Source organism: Rutilus rutilus (genome assembly GCF_951802725.1).
Source record: "Rutilus rutilus genome assembly, chromosome: 12".
Taxonomy (NCBI): domain Eukaryota; kingdom Metazoa; phylum Chordata; class Actinopteri; order Cypriniformes; family Leuciscidae; genus Rutilus; species Rutilus rutilus.
The window spans coordinates 13,721,257-13,734,685 of record NC_140217.1 but is presented as its reverse complement, the minus strand read 5'-3'; the positions used below and the strand labels follow the sequence as shown (position 1 = coordinate 13,734,685).

The 13,429-nt window shown below is 36.1% G+C and overlaps 1 protein-coding gene across 3 annotated transcripts in view; it reads left to right on the top strand.

Annotated features, from left to right (window-relative positions):
• Positions 1-13,429, top strand: part of plxnb1b (plexin b1b) — a 72,625-nt gene that overhangs the window by 19,874 nt on the left and 39,322 nt on the right. For 2 of the 3 annotated variants that reach the window (XM_084426583.1, XM_084426584.1), the window contains exons 2-11: positions 754-823; positions 2,332-3,478; positions 5,331-5,513; positions 6,650-6,778; positions 7,430-7,530; positions 7,610-7,742; positions 8,011-8,167; positions 10,137-10,245; positions 10,616-10,724; positions 12,454-13,380. In XM_084426583.1, the coding sequence (XP_084282709.1) occupies positions 2,342-3,478; positions 5,331-5,513; positions 6,650-6,778; positions 7,430-7,530; positions 7,610-7,742; positions 8,011-8,167; positions 10,137-10,245; positions 10,616-10,724; positions 12,454-13,380 (2,985 nt within the window). In that variant the 5' untranslated portion in view covers positions 754-823; positions 2,332-2,341. The remainder of the gene's footprint in view (positions 1-753; positions 824-2,331; positions 3,479-5,330; positions 5,514-6,649; positions 6,779-7,429; positions 7,531-7,609; positions 7,743-8,010; positions 8,168-10,136; positions 10,246-10,615; positions 10,725-12,453; positions 13,381-13,429) is intronic. The other variant, XM_084426585.1, reaches the window with a different exon arrangement.

The window sequence follows — 13,429 nt, the reverse complement described above, 5'->3', positions numbered from 1 at the left end:
CCAGAAGTTCCCTTTTTGTAGTAAAATATTTTAGTAAATGCTGCTTTTCTTAGCTGCATGTTATGTTGGAATTAGTCTAAATGGTGTTTACTCATCTAAAGCCCCATCACTACACAGATTCTGGAGAAAATTCTGTAAAACTGGTAACCATTCAGGATTGCAAGATTTTATAGTGCTGGTGTTAGGATATCACTGGTATATGAAGAGGATTGTGGGTTAAATATAAATTCCATGCGAATTTGAAGTCTGAATTTCAAAGGAATAGTAAATTAATTTAATTTAATATAAAGAATACCATTATATTAGTTGTTGCATAATCTCTTTTATAACTGACTTATTATAGGCCTATACAAATGTAACTAAATATATACAATTTTATTATTTTAATTATCTTCTAAGTGCTTTGTCATTTTACGCTAGGCAATTTACAGATCTGTTTGTGATTAGATAAACCGTACGTGCTTGACAGATAAATTGTGCTGTTTCTTTTGTATTTCTGCAATTCACTTATTCACTATTCACTTTGTAGTAAATGTCACAAAAATGAGTGAGCAGATTCAATTTGATTGGTCAGCCTGTTGCAGAAATGTAGCAAGAGGCAAGTATTACCAGTCACTCTTGTTGTGACATTTTGTAATTATTCCAAATTTTTTAAACCTCCTGAACATGCTTCTGCCAAATGCATACACTTCTTTTCAAAGTACTGTAAATGTCATTTTTAAACAAAATTCTGTCTTTTTATGTGTATCCTAGGTTTAGCCGATGGGGACGTATGTTTGATTGTGTTTTCTGTATGCATGTCGAACCTGCAGATCAAATCCTGGTAAGAACTTTTATCAACTGTTTCTCTTTTTGTATCTCTCTCACATATCTTACCATGCAATTTGTGGCATCCTTTCTTAATTTGTGTTAATGGGAATATTATGTTGTTTTAATAACATTAACAATATTTTGTAAAGGTGTGTTATATTTAGTCACCATGAAATCAAAATGGATAATTCTTATTTTTTATGTAATATTGCAGTATTTATTATAAACAATGTTTGTGCACGTCATTATTATTAATTTAATTAATTTGTTGTAATCTTTAATCAAAATAACTTCCCTTCCCTTGACATCTTTTTTCTTCTCTGACTCTGATGACTAGGGTTGGGTATCATTTGAATTTTATCGTTTCTGATTCCGCTTATCGATTCCAATTCTTATTGACTTATTGGTAAAAAGGTAAAAAAAAGTAAAACATTCAGATATCAAACATATTTATTCTGTCTTTTTGCAAAACATTCTGTTACAGCAGAATACCATGAATAAAAATCAGCAGCCTACAGGACACTTACACAAGGAAATTTTGCCCATGTTTTTAACAAAAATACCACAGCAAAAATAAGATAAGAAATACAATAAAATAAGAACAAATTAGCAATAGCACAAATAAATACTACTGAACAAATTTCAGGTACAGAAATTGAAATCAAATGTAAACAACTGTAAAAGAGCACTGCATAGTTTTCTTTTTATAAATAAAATAGAAAAAGTTATTCAGTCAAGATCAGTGAGTGATTTTCTTTGTCTTTTGTTCTTTGTTTTAAGATTTATGACAGACAGCAGCAGGTATATTAGGCTGCTGTCACTTTAAGACCTAATGCATCGATTTAATATTCCAATACTCGTTTTCTTTCTCAACTGTTTACGTTCAATTAGGACAAAACCGTCTGTGTTTATAGGAATATTTTTTCATAATTGTTTTGTGTATTTGTCCGTTCAAGTGCTAGAAAACGCAAGTATTCGCACACTATATGAGTGGCGGTGTTTGCGCTTTGGATGTGTGTGCAGCACAGAAAGCAGCGTGTGAGTGCCGAATTAAGTTCTCGTCTCGTTAATCATCTTGCTCTTAAATGGGAATCGATAAGCGGAATCGAAATGCGCATTTTATCAAATCCTCGGTTCTTGGAAATTGGGAACAAAATGGATCCGATTCTCAATGCCCAACCCTACTGATGTCGTATTAACCTGTCATTATATGAGATCACAAAAATTGCAAACGACGACAATCCAATAATCAAACAATCCAACAAAATCAAGTCCCATTTTGTTCTTGTTCGAGAAGTCGTTTCACTCATATATACATCATTGAGAAGAAAATACCAATAACTTCCGTTTCATGACGACATTAAGCTGTTTAAAGGATCCTTGTATATCTCTAGGTTTTTTTAAAGATTGGGATTGTTATAATGTAATTTTCATGTCATCTTTTTTTTTTATCACTTTTTTTTATGGATGATTTTTTTTTAAACTTTTTTTCTCTCATCCTCTCTCTTTCTTTGTCCTCAGAATAGTTGACATGCCACCTGGGATGGTGTGTGTGTTCTCTTCTCTTTTCTCCATACTATGTAGCTGTGTGGTCACTCAGAGCTCTGCTTCTTCCAGCCATCACCCCACTTTCTTGCGCAATGACACCTACTTTGAGCACCTAGCTTTGCATCCTGACCCTACATTGGGTCGGGTCTATTTAGGCGCCCGTGATCGGCTTTACCAGCTTTCGTCCGAACTTCAGCTTGAGGCAGAGGAAGAGACAGGACCTGTGATAGACAGCCGTGACTGCCTGCCACCAATTAGTGAATCAAACTGCCCACAGGCGAAATGGACCAATAACCACAACAAGCTACTACTTGTGGATCCTTACAATCAGGAGCTCATCAGTTGTGGAAGTGTTTATCAAGGAATATGTCAGAAACGAAGTCTGGATGCAGTGGGGAAAGTGCTTTTCTCTGCAGAGAGGCCTGTGGATACGCAATACGTTGCGGCTAATGACCCCAATGTCTCTACAGTAGGACTTGTGGCACTCACAAGAGGGCGTGGGAAACAACAGCCAGTGCTGTTTGTGGGACGTGGTTATACCAACAGCCAACCTCCAATATCTACTCGAAACTTAGTTACGGAGCCTGTTTTCTCATATGAAGAAACTTCAAAGTTAGCAGTGGCTGGGAGGCTTTCTGAGTATGACCATCATTTTGTAACATCATTTACCCATCGCTCATATGTCTACTTCATGTTCTATCGGAGAGACTTAAAATCGCAGTCGAGAGAATATCGCACATATGTTTCCCGTATGTGTTTGGATGATGTTGCGTATTATTCATACGTAGAAGTTCCGTTAAGTTGCCGTTCAGCTAGAGGAAAGAATTATAACCTCCTACAAGCTCTACATGTAGGCCTGCCAAAGTTAGGTAAGACTATGGGAATAAAAAGCATAGCTGCTTCAGAACAAGAGGTCCTTTTGGGGGTGTTTTCGAGCCAATTCGCCTCCTCCAGTCGACCCAATGAAGAGTCTGCAGTATGTGTGTTTTCACTTGAGGAAGTGGATAAACGTATCGATGCTACAAGAGATCTGTGCTACACTGAAATGGGCCGTGCAGATGGACATGAGGCTGCATACATAGAGTATGAAGTCAAATCAAACTGTGCCAATCTTCCAGCGGTGAGTTTGCAAACTGGAAACCAGTAAGTTTACTGTCTCAGGAAACAGGTGTGAACAGCTTCTAAGATCCACTCGGACAAACTTGAAAGTATTTTTTTAGAGCTACTGTAGACCAAAAAAATTGGCCTGTTGTGAAAATAAACATAAAACACTGTAAAGCCTAACGGTATTAAAACAATTCAGACAACCTCTAGTTCTTGACAAAATAGTTATTGTAGGTGATGGATAATTACTACGAGGTGTAAACTGTCTTGCCCGACCACTTGTGATACACTAAAATTAAACTAAATACCATGTATAAACGCTTAAAGTTATCTTGTGAAAAATAGCCTTGATGTTAAATGGTTTGTTCACCCAAAAAATGAACATTTTGTCATTAATTACTCACCCTCATGTTGTTCCAAAGCCGAATGATAAATTAAGATATTTATGAAATCCAAGAGCTTTCTGACCCCCCCCCCTTAGATTGCAATGTAATTGCCACTTTCAAGGCCCAGAAAGGTAGTAAAGACATCGTTAAAATAGTGCATGCGACTAAATTAGTTCAACCTTAATTTGATCAATTTCTTCCTTTTTTTTATTTTTATGAACGAACCCTTTAAATATCTTGGTGGGTAACTGAGGTTGTAGTTTTAAACCATGCAAGGTGTGATCCTGGAGCTATCACTCATACCACTCGTCTTATACGCCCTGGAACATAGCACTTAAAGGGATAGTTCACCCAAAAATTAAAATTAGCCCATGATTTACTCACCCTGAAGCCATCCTAGGTGTATATGGCATTCTTCTTTCAGACGAATACAATCGGAGTTTTATAAAAAAATGTCCTGGCTCTTCCAAGCTTTATAATGGGAGTGAATGGCTGTATGTCTTTGGAAGTCCGTCAAAGCGCGTCCATTCATGATTAAAGTGGTCCACGTGTCTCAGGGGGTTAATAAAGGCCATCAGAAGTGAAGCGATGCGTTAGTGTAAGAAAAATATCCATATTTAATACTTTATCGACTAAAATAACTAGCTTCCGGCAGACGGCCGTACGCATCGACTTGCGTCCAAAAGAGTAACTCTTGAACTTGATGCACAACGTAATGACGTCCCAGCCCTGTTTGTTTGAACCGCGAGAGGTGTCAATTGCTGTCATTACGTTGTGGCACCATTCTATGACATCACATTCCACCACCCCAGTTGTGTGGCCATATATAAATTTTAAACTGGTCTATAGGAAGTTTAAGGGGGTATAACAGTTGTTTACTTGAACACTACAATTTAAAATTTTAAAATATAGCAAAAAAAAAAAAGTAATATTGTGAAATTGTCACAATTTAAAACAGTTTTCTGTTTTAATATATTTAAATATACAATATAAAATATTGTGGTGGCAAAGATACATTTTAAGCAGTCATTAATCAGTCTTCAGTTTTACATAAAGAAATCATTCTAATGCTGATTTGGTTCTCAGGAAACCTTTTTTTTTTACTGTGGGAAAAGTGTGGAGACTGTGATTAGTGTCTTTTTTTGCAGGATTCTCTGAAGAACAAAGTTTGAAGATCAAAGTTTTTTTTTTTTTTTATAATAGAACTCTTTAAATTATAATTGTCTCTACTGACATTTTTGATCAATTTAATGCATTCTTGCTGAATAAAATGATAAATTTCTTTAAAAAAAAACTTTTAGATTTAAAAAGTAACAAATGGTCTATACTCGTCTTATACCACTGCAGCAAGTTTCAAAACTTTGTTTTTATGCTAAATTTAAAATTGACTTAAAATGTATTTGACAAGAAACATTGTTCTGTATCTCTAACACTTTTTTTTTATTGTTATTTTTTTACTTGTTGACTTTTGTCTCCCTACAGAACACTTTGGATGCTTACCCATGTGGTTCTGATCATACCCCTAGTCCAATGGCAAGCCGGGTGCTTGTGGAAGCTGAGCCAATATTTGACAGCCCAACTGTCCGGCTCACTGCTGTGGCTGTGAGTGTAAGGGAGGAACATACTATTGCCTTTCTAGGAGACTCCCAAGGAAACTTACACAAGGTATTACAAAGTTTTCAAGGAATTAGTGTTTTCCCCATCTTTTCTAATAATTTTATTTTATGCAATTCTTCAATTTATTCTCTCTTCTTCGCTGAGGCAGAAGTATTTCAGAAAATGATGTTGGATTTGCACTTGGCTGGATATTTTGGAGGTTTTGCAGAATTCCAGAATAATTAAAAACTCATGAAGATATGAGATTAATTTTTAATGTTATGAAGATAAGCTGTGGTCTGGTTACAAGCACATTTATTTGCCTCTTACAGCATTGTCCTTTTTTGTAAAATCTTTTTGTAAATCTTATATAAACCGATTGATCTTATTTAAATCATGTTACAATTTTGAAGAGATGGTGCTTAATGCATCATTAAAAATGTGCATTTTTATTAACATATAAAATGCTGACTACTGTTTCAGTTTTTATGGGTTGTACCCATTTTCTCTTTAATTTCTAACATGGATGAAGTTCCTCATTATGTGTGATGCGTGTTCTTCATTGCATAACAACCACTATTTCAGCCCCTATTATGCCAGCCCTGTTGGCTAGCCAACAGGATCCTTGTGTGGGATTTTGTTTATGTTGGTATAATATTACTTTTTTTTAAAAAAATTTTTTATTACAGCCTATGTGGAACCAAAGAGAGTTTAGATTTATTTCTTAATATCTTAATAAATAGTTCTCAAAAAGACAATTTTATAAGTAACACTAATTTTCACTGCAGCAGATCTACTTCAAAATGTGATAAATGACATTCAGTGTGATAGAGCGGTTTCTACTAGATCTTTGTATTATTTTAATGAAGTGGCAATAATTTGAGGAGTAGTTTCAGGAATAACTGGTTTGCTCTATATATTCTGTCATGGTATGTTGTACTGTATGTATTTGCTTGATGTTTTATCCCTACAAGAATAAAGCACCAGAGGATCTTCTCTACTAGGTAGAGTTGTACCTTTTGTTACAGTCATTTAGCTGCAATTGGGAAATTTGGAAAACAGTGTGGTGGCTAGTTTCGTCCTTGTCTAGTCTGGATGTAATCCTACGAAATATAGAGATTGGGCCTTGTGAAGTTTTGATTTAATTTTAGAACATTATTATTTCCTCCTCAGTTTTGGTCAGAAGGTGTGTGGTTTTTTTCCAGGTGTTTCTTGGCCCAAATGGTGAGGTGGAAGAATATGCAGTAATTTCAATTCAGCCCAATTCACCAATAAGCAGAGAGCTCAGGCTTGACTATCAAGAGAAGCATCTATACGTCTTGACAAGTAACATGGTAACTATCACATTATTGAAGTGGAATTGACAGTGTCAGTGTTAAGTAGTTCTTGTCGGTAATTGATAATTAATGTAAAAAAAAGATTAAAAAAAAAAAGATTAAAAAACCTTATATTAAAGGGATTGGCCACCCAAAAATGAAAATGATGTGTGTTTTTTTTTTTTTATCTGTATGACTTTCTCCTGTGTAACACAGAGGATATTTTAAAGAATGTTGGTAACCAACCAAACAGTTTTGGTTTCCATTAACTTCCACTTTATATCAAAACATATAATGGAAGACAATGGGAACCAAAACTGTTGTACTGAAATTAAATGTATTCTTCAACCATGTAAACAGACAAAACTGATAAGAAGTTGCTGATGTGAAGTTGCTTTAATTGGCACACCCCTGAAAAAAAAAAAAAAAACCCCTGAACTTAATGTTAAACATCCCAACTGTTTCATTGCATAAACAGATTATCGTGTTTACTGATCATATCAGATTACTGATAAACACGAATGTGCGTATGAGTAATTTGAATGACATAAACATGTGCTGCTTCTCTGATCAGCTAAATAGGTAATACATTAAAACATGTATGGATGTATTCTTCTGCTGTTTTAATTTGACATTGTTTTTGCTTTTTTTTTTACTTTGCTCAAACAGCTAGAGAAAAGGCCTGTAGCAGAGTGTGAAAAGCATTTGGATTGTCAGTCCTGTTTGTTGGCTCATGATCCATATTGTGGCTGGTGTGTTCTTGAGGGGAAGTAAGTTCCTATTTGAAAACAACCTCATATTCAGAATGGTTTATTTTGAATAGTTGAACATTGTGTCTTTGTGCATCAGGTGTGGCCTGCGTAATGAGTGTGTGCGTGGGGATCAGAAAGATCAGTGGCTGTGGAGCTTTGACATGGAGCAACAGTGCCTGAGCGTCGAGTTTCTCAATCCATCCAACATCAGCCGAGAGGAGAGAAGAAATGTGCGTTTCACATATTAACACATTTAAAAAAATAAATTAAAAAAATAATCCAGCTCAAAAAGTTTATTCAGTACCACACGCTGCCTCACAATAAAATACAAGATACATTTATTTGTTTAAGCTTGATTCACTACAGTGACCATTATTAAGCACAGAAACAACCAAACTCCTCACTCACTCCTCCCCCTTTTCCTTAAAAGTATAATTTTAATCCTTACAGATCCCAATCAAATTCCATCTGTCTCTCTTTATTTTTTTCTCCTTTTAGATATCTTTATACATCCCTAGTCTTCCCAGTCTGGAGCGAGGAGAGTTTTACTCTTGTGTCTTCCACGACAGGTCAAGTTTGGCTGTTGTAACAGAGACTGGTGTCACCTGCTCTTCTCCACACATATATACATTGCCATCTGTGCCACCGGGTCAAGGTGAGGATATTGCCAGATAAATAGTCAGGTCTCTTATGTATTTATAACACTTTTATTTTGACACAGGAGGCCTGGCCAGTAAAACATAATAATAGAAACAAACATAGTTTTTCATGAGCCATTAAAAAAGTGTCCTCCTTTTGACACAGAAACACTTGATTCGATACTCAGTTTTGAGCATGCCAGTGTAACCAGTCTGAAAGAGGAGCACTTTTTGACAGATGGTAGAAGTTTTAAGATGGATTACATAGACCTTAGTCAGGTTAAGACGCCATGTTGAATTTAACACCGATCAAAACGAGGCTGTGAGGGGTCATAGATGATGTAATTTTCACAACTTTCAAAACTGTTCTTTTTCCAGAAATACGTTTTGTCAGCTTGACAATCGGTATGTTATTAAACAACAGGGCAATCAGTTGTACGCAGTGTACTTCTATCCCTCACAGCCTTGTTTTCAAATTCCTGTCAAAAATTAAATATGGTGCTACTCTAATTAAGGTCTATTGTCCTAGCTTCCAAAATATGTTAAGGAATTGTTCACCCTAAAATGAAAATTAAGTCATCATGTGTTGTTCTAATGCAGTATCCCATTCTTTCTTTTTCGGACCACAAAAGGAGAATTTTTATAACTTTCCTGCTCGCGCTCATCCATAATGACAGTGAATAGTAACCAGCATCAAGCTTTTAAATAAAAGTAACACAGAATGGTCCCATGTTAAACGTGTTATATATTTCAGGTGTTCTGGGGGTATACGATAGGGTTTGGTGAAAAACAAACCAAAATGTATTATTTAATGAAAATCTTGACCTTGGCTGTTAGTCTTCTGTTCTTGACTGCGCGTTCATGAGACTATTAGCACCGCAGTTCACTCTGACTTGCCCAGAAAAAGCACACAAGTTGTGAGAAGTCAAGATTAATAAAACTCAGTTTTTGCCATGAAGATAGTCTCAGATGCTGACATGGCATTAAAAAGCTATACTACTACTCAAGATTAATAAAAAGAAAAAAGGGCTTACGGCATTAGAACAACACCAGGGTGAATAAATGATGACTTCCCATCTATCTATCTGCGAAGATATGACGATGGCTATCCCCTGCGAAGGTCTCATCGACATGACAAAACCGTTTTTACGTTTTTAACGTTTACACAGAGATGATAACATTATCGCTTTCAAAACTCTTTGAAACCTACTTCAAAGTTTGCATTCTCAGGCCACCAAAATGCCGTTGTTGTGTAAATGAACAGCCAGAATGCATTAAAAGTTTTCTGTTTTCAGTTGAAACGGTGTTGTGTAAGTGGCCCCTGAGGTTAATAGCTAATGATTTTTACAACGGAAATGAATCAATTAAAAACTTACTTGAACTAGACAGTTACTTTCTTCTAGAGCTTCTGCACAGCCAAAACAATCTTTGTTGCATTAATTTCCTATTATCACTGTAAAGCTGCTTTGAAAGCGCTATATAAATCTAGGTGACTTGACTTGACTTGACTTGACTTGACTTCATTTTCATTTTCATTTTCATTTTAGGGTGAACTATCCCTTTAAAGGTTTTAAATTCTGTCATTTACTTACTCATGTTGTTTCAAACCTGTATGCATTTCTTACTTTTTGCTTCGCAAAAGATTTTGAAAAATGTATTTTGTTTTGTTTTAGACCCCAATGTCTTCCTTCATGTTCCGCAGAAAAATAAGTCATACCGATATGGAACAACGTGAGGGTGACACTTTAATGTCACTTTTCCCTATCTCATTTCACAAACCCCCAACTGAAATCAATCAAACCTTCACATCTGCTAGATGAAATCCAAGCAAGTTTAAACCTAGCTTTTGTATTTGTCTACAAAGAGCAAGCAGTGAGACACAAACGATAAGATGAAAGTGACAAGCAAAAACAGTGATGGATCTGTAAAAGTCATGAATGTACTTGAACTCTACTTGTTAAAATCATATTTTTTCTTCTGAATCAGATTTTTTTACAGTCACTCTGTCTCTGCGGTTCCATGATGTTGTTGTGACTTCTCGGGGATTCACCTTTTATGATTGCACAGCAGTCAAACAGCTTGCGGGAAGCATGCCGTGAGTTGCAAACACACACATATTGTGGGCACAAACAAACAGAATTCTACCCTTGTTGAAGACTCTATGCATCATTGTAAAATCAACTGTTGCACATTCCCTAAGTTTTAAGTTGTTTTAATCATACTAAGAGTTTTTTATCTTTGTTTGATTAAATACTCTACCTCCAGTTAATGATTTTGGATCCAATTAATCCGTTCTTCCTTCCCTCCTTGCTTTTCCTTCCTTCCTTCCTTCCTTCCTTCCTTCCTTCCTTCCTTCCTTCCTTCCTTCCTTCCTTCCTTCCTTCCTTCCTTCCTTCCTTCCTTCCTTCCTTCCTTCCTTCCTTCCTTCCTTCCTTCCTTCCTTCCTTCCTTCCTTCCTTCCACAGCTGCCATGGTTGTGTGCAGAGTCACTGGGGATGCAATTGGTGCGTGAAGCAACATATGTGTACCCACAAGGCTGTGTGCGATGAGGGACTGATAATCTATAACGAACATGTAAGTCATTACATCACCAGCCGTACTTTCTCTCTGTGTTGTATGGTGAAAATGACATGTCTCAAACTTGAAAACAGTGTTTCCTACTGAAGTCTGTTAACCCCCTCTCCCAAATAATTGGTCCAAACTACAAATAATTGGTAAACAAAATACATTTTACCAATTCATTAAAAGAACCAGGAGGCAGATTAAAATTATTCTTAACATCCATTTTTCAGTATTTATCTCATATTTTCTTATTTTCAGAATAAAAAAAAAAAGGATATTTTGTATTCCTCAAATACAATACTTTTTAAAAATGTTCTTATCTTAATTTTACTTGCACATTTTACATCATGAGGTGCTTGTTATTTCACATTGGGTTCATAGATGGACAAACATATTATTTGCAAGTTTTAAGTTTTTCATTTGTTGTGTTAGACTATTTTATTCTTATGAAAAGATATTCCGAAGGAACTATTTGAGAACTTAAGAATATATATTGTTTATTTAGAATATATATCTTCAGTAACTTTCTCTGTGAATCTGGCCCATAAGCCCAGAAGAGTCATTAATTTATGAATCTGACTACACTAGTCAGAAAAAGCAATTATAGGAAAATCACAGCTTGAGATTTTAAAGCTATGTTTCATAAATAGCCTATAGAGTTCTTGTAGCTCAAACAGTTGAGCATGGCGCTAACAACACCAATGTCATGGGTCTATAAGGATCCCTGGAAAAGCAAAAACTGATTAAAAAAAATTAAGTGTACCCTGAATGCAATGCTTTGGATAAAAGCATGCCAAATGCATTATTTTGAAGTCCCTCTGTAGTCCATAATTTTATCCCATAATTTTATCTTTAATCACCAAAATAATTCCTTCATGAAATTATCATGCTTAAATTAGCTTGAATTTGACTCTACACTCTTACTTCAAGTATACGTGGATCCATGAATATTAGTCCCCTCCTCCTCTCAATCACACCAGCTCAGAATACATGATCCACTCTGTCAACTTTACTGTATTAAACGCTACATGATGGCAAGTGGAAATACTGGTTTAAATCAGTTATGTATGTTTGAATCAGAAACTGATTCAGAAGAAGTGGAAGAGTGAGTTATACAGGTTCGTCTACAAGTCGATGTATCAGAATGGTAATGCATTTTATGTATTGCTCTCTACGTCTGACACATAACGGTAATTAATATGATTAGTCTTTTGCTTGACTATGCTATCAAACAACTAATAATGTGTTGCTAATTTTGCACAAACCATGTTCCCGTTCAGCATCTCAGACAGCTGCCTTTTAAAAATCAGCATCTTTACAAACGCTTTGAACAACTTAGAACGTCATTGGTAAAGGCATATAGTACATCATAATATACATATACACAATTCACCCACCATATTGCTAAATGTATGTGATTTGTCATATCAACAGAATAATACTTGGCAATGGTGTTGACTGATGAATTTGTACATGGTTTGTCTTAAAGCATATTAAAAACACCACATAGACATATAAACATTAAAACTTGAACAATAGGGAGTCTTTAAATGAATCAAAATCACAACTAAATAATTTTTTTGCAGTGTAAAAATATGGTTATGTAATTATGGATATGGATCTTGGATACCAAGATCATTTGTAATAGTTCCTTTAATAACCATCTATATGTACCTATTTATTAATTTATTTATTTTACTGTTGTGCCTCTCTTGGTTTTTCTTGCACTTCTCACTCTTAGTGGAAATCTCTCCCCACCCTACCTCCTGCAACCAAAGCCTCTAGAGCTGCATTCATGACCTTACCAGTCTCAACACACAAAGTCCCTGAAACCATGGCTCATACTAAAACTCAGACTACTGCCGCCTCAATAACTGAAACTATAACTTCTACACTGGAATCATTAACCTCTCCTGCACCTGTGAAACCAACACCATCAACTCAGATTTCTCCCACTTTCAAGCCATCTGCTGCGCCCACAAGTGCCTTTTTCCCCTCTTCCACAGCTGAGACCTTGGCTACCACATTACAGCCAGCTTCCACGCTCTCTCTGCTTGAGGAGATTCTCTCAGAAAAAGAGCTTCTTGTCACAGATATTGAATCAGTGGCTCTGGGGGAGACCGACACTGATGTGGTTACTCTTTCCAGTTTGGAAGCAGTCGTAAAAACGGAGTTGCCATCAGTCATTGAAGCTCCGGAGGAGCAAAGAATATCACTGCCATCGTCATCAGTTGAAACCGAAATAATCACGCTTACAGAATTGCCACCATTAATGGAGCCAATCACACATGATACTTCGCTCACCAGCACCCCTCACATTTTGACAGAAACGTTGAATTTGACAAATGAATCCCAAACAACAGTTTTACCTTCAAATCCAGAACCAGACGTGTCTGATTCAGAATCAAATGACTTTTTGGCTATATCTGAGAGGGTGTCACCTACCATGGCTTCAGAGAATAGGATTATCATCACTGACCGTGCGGAGGCTGATTTGGTTCCAGATGAAACCGAGGAGGTAGAACTGGTAGAAAACGACAACGCAACATTTTCTGCAGCTACGATCTTATCAGGGGATGGAGAATCAGACGGTGATCCCCCAGTATACCTCCATCTACAGAGTACAGACATGGATGCTGATTACCAGTATGACTCCGCAGATTTACAGGTGAGTCCAAACATTTAGAATTGATACCAAGCAAGATTTATCTTTACAA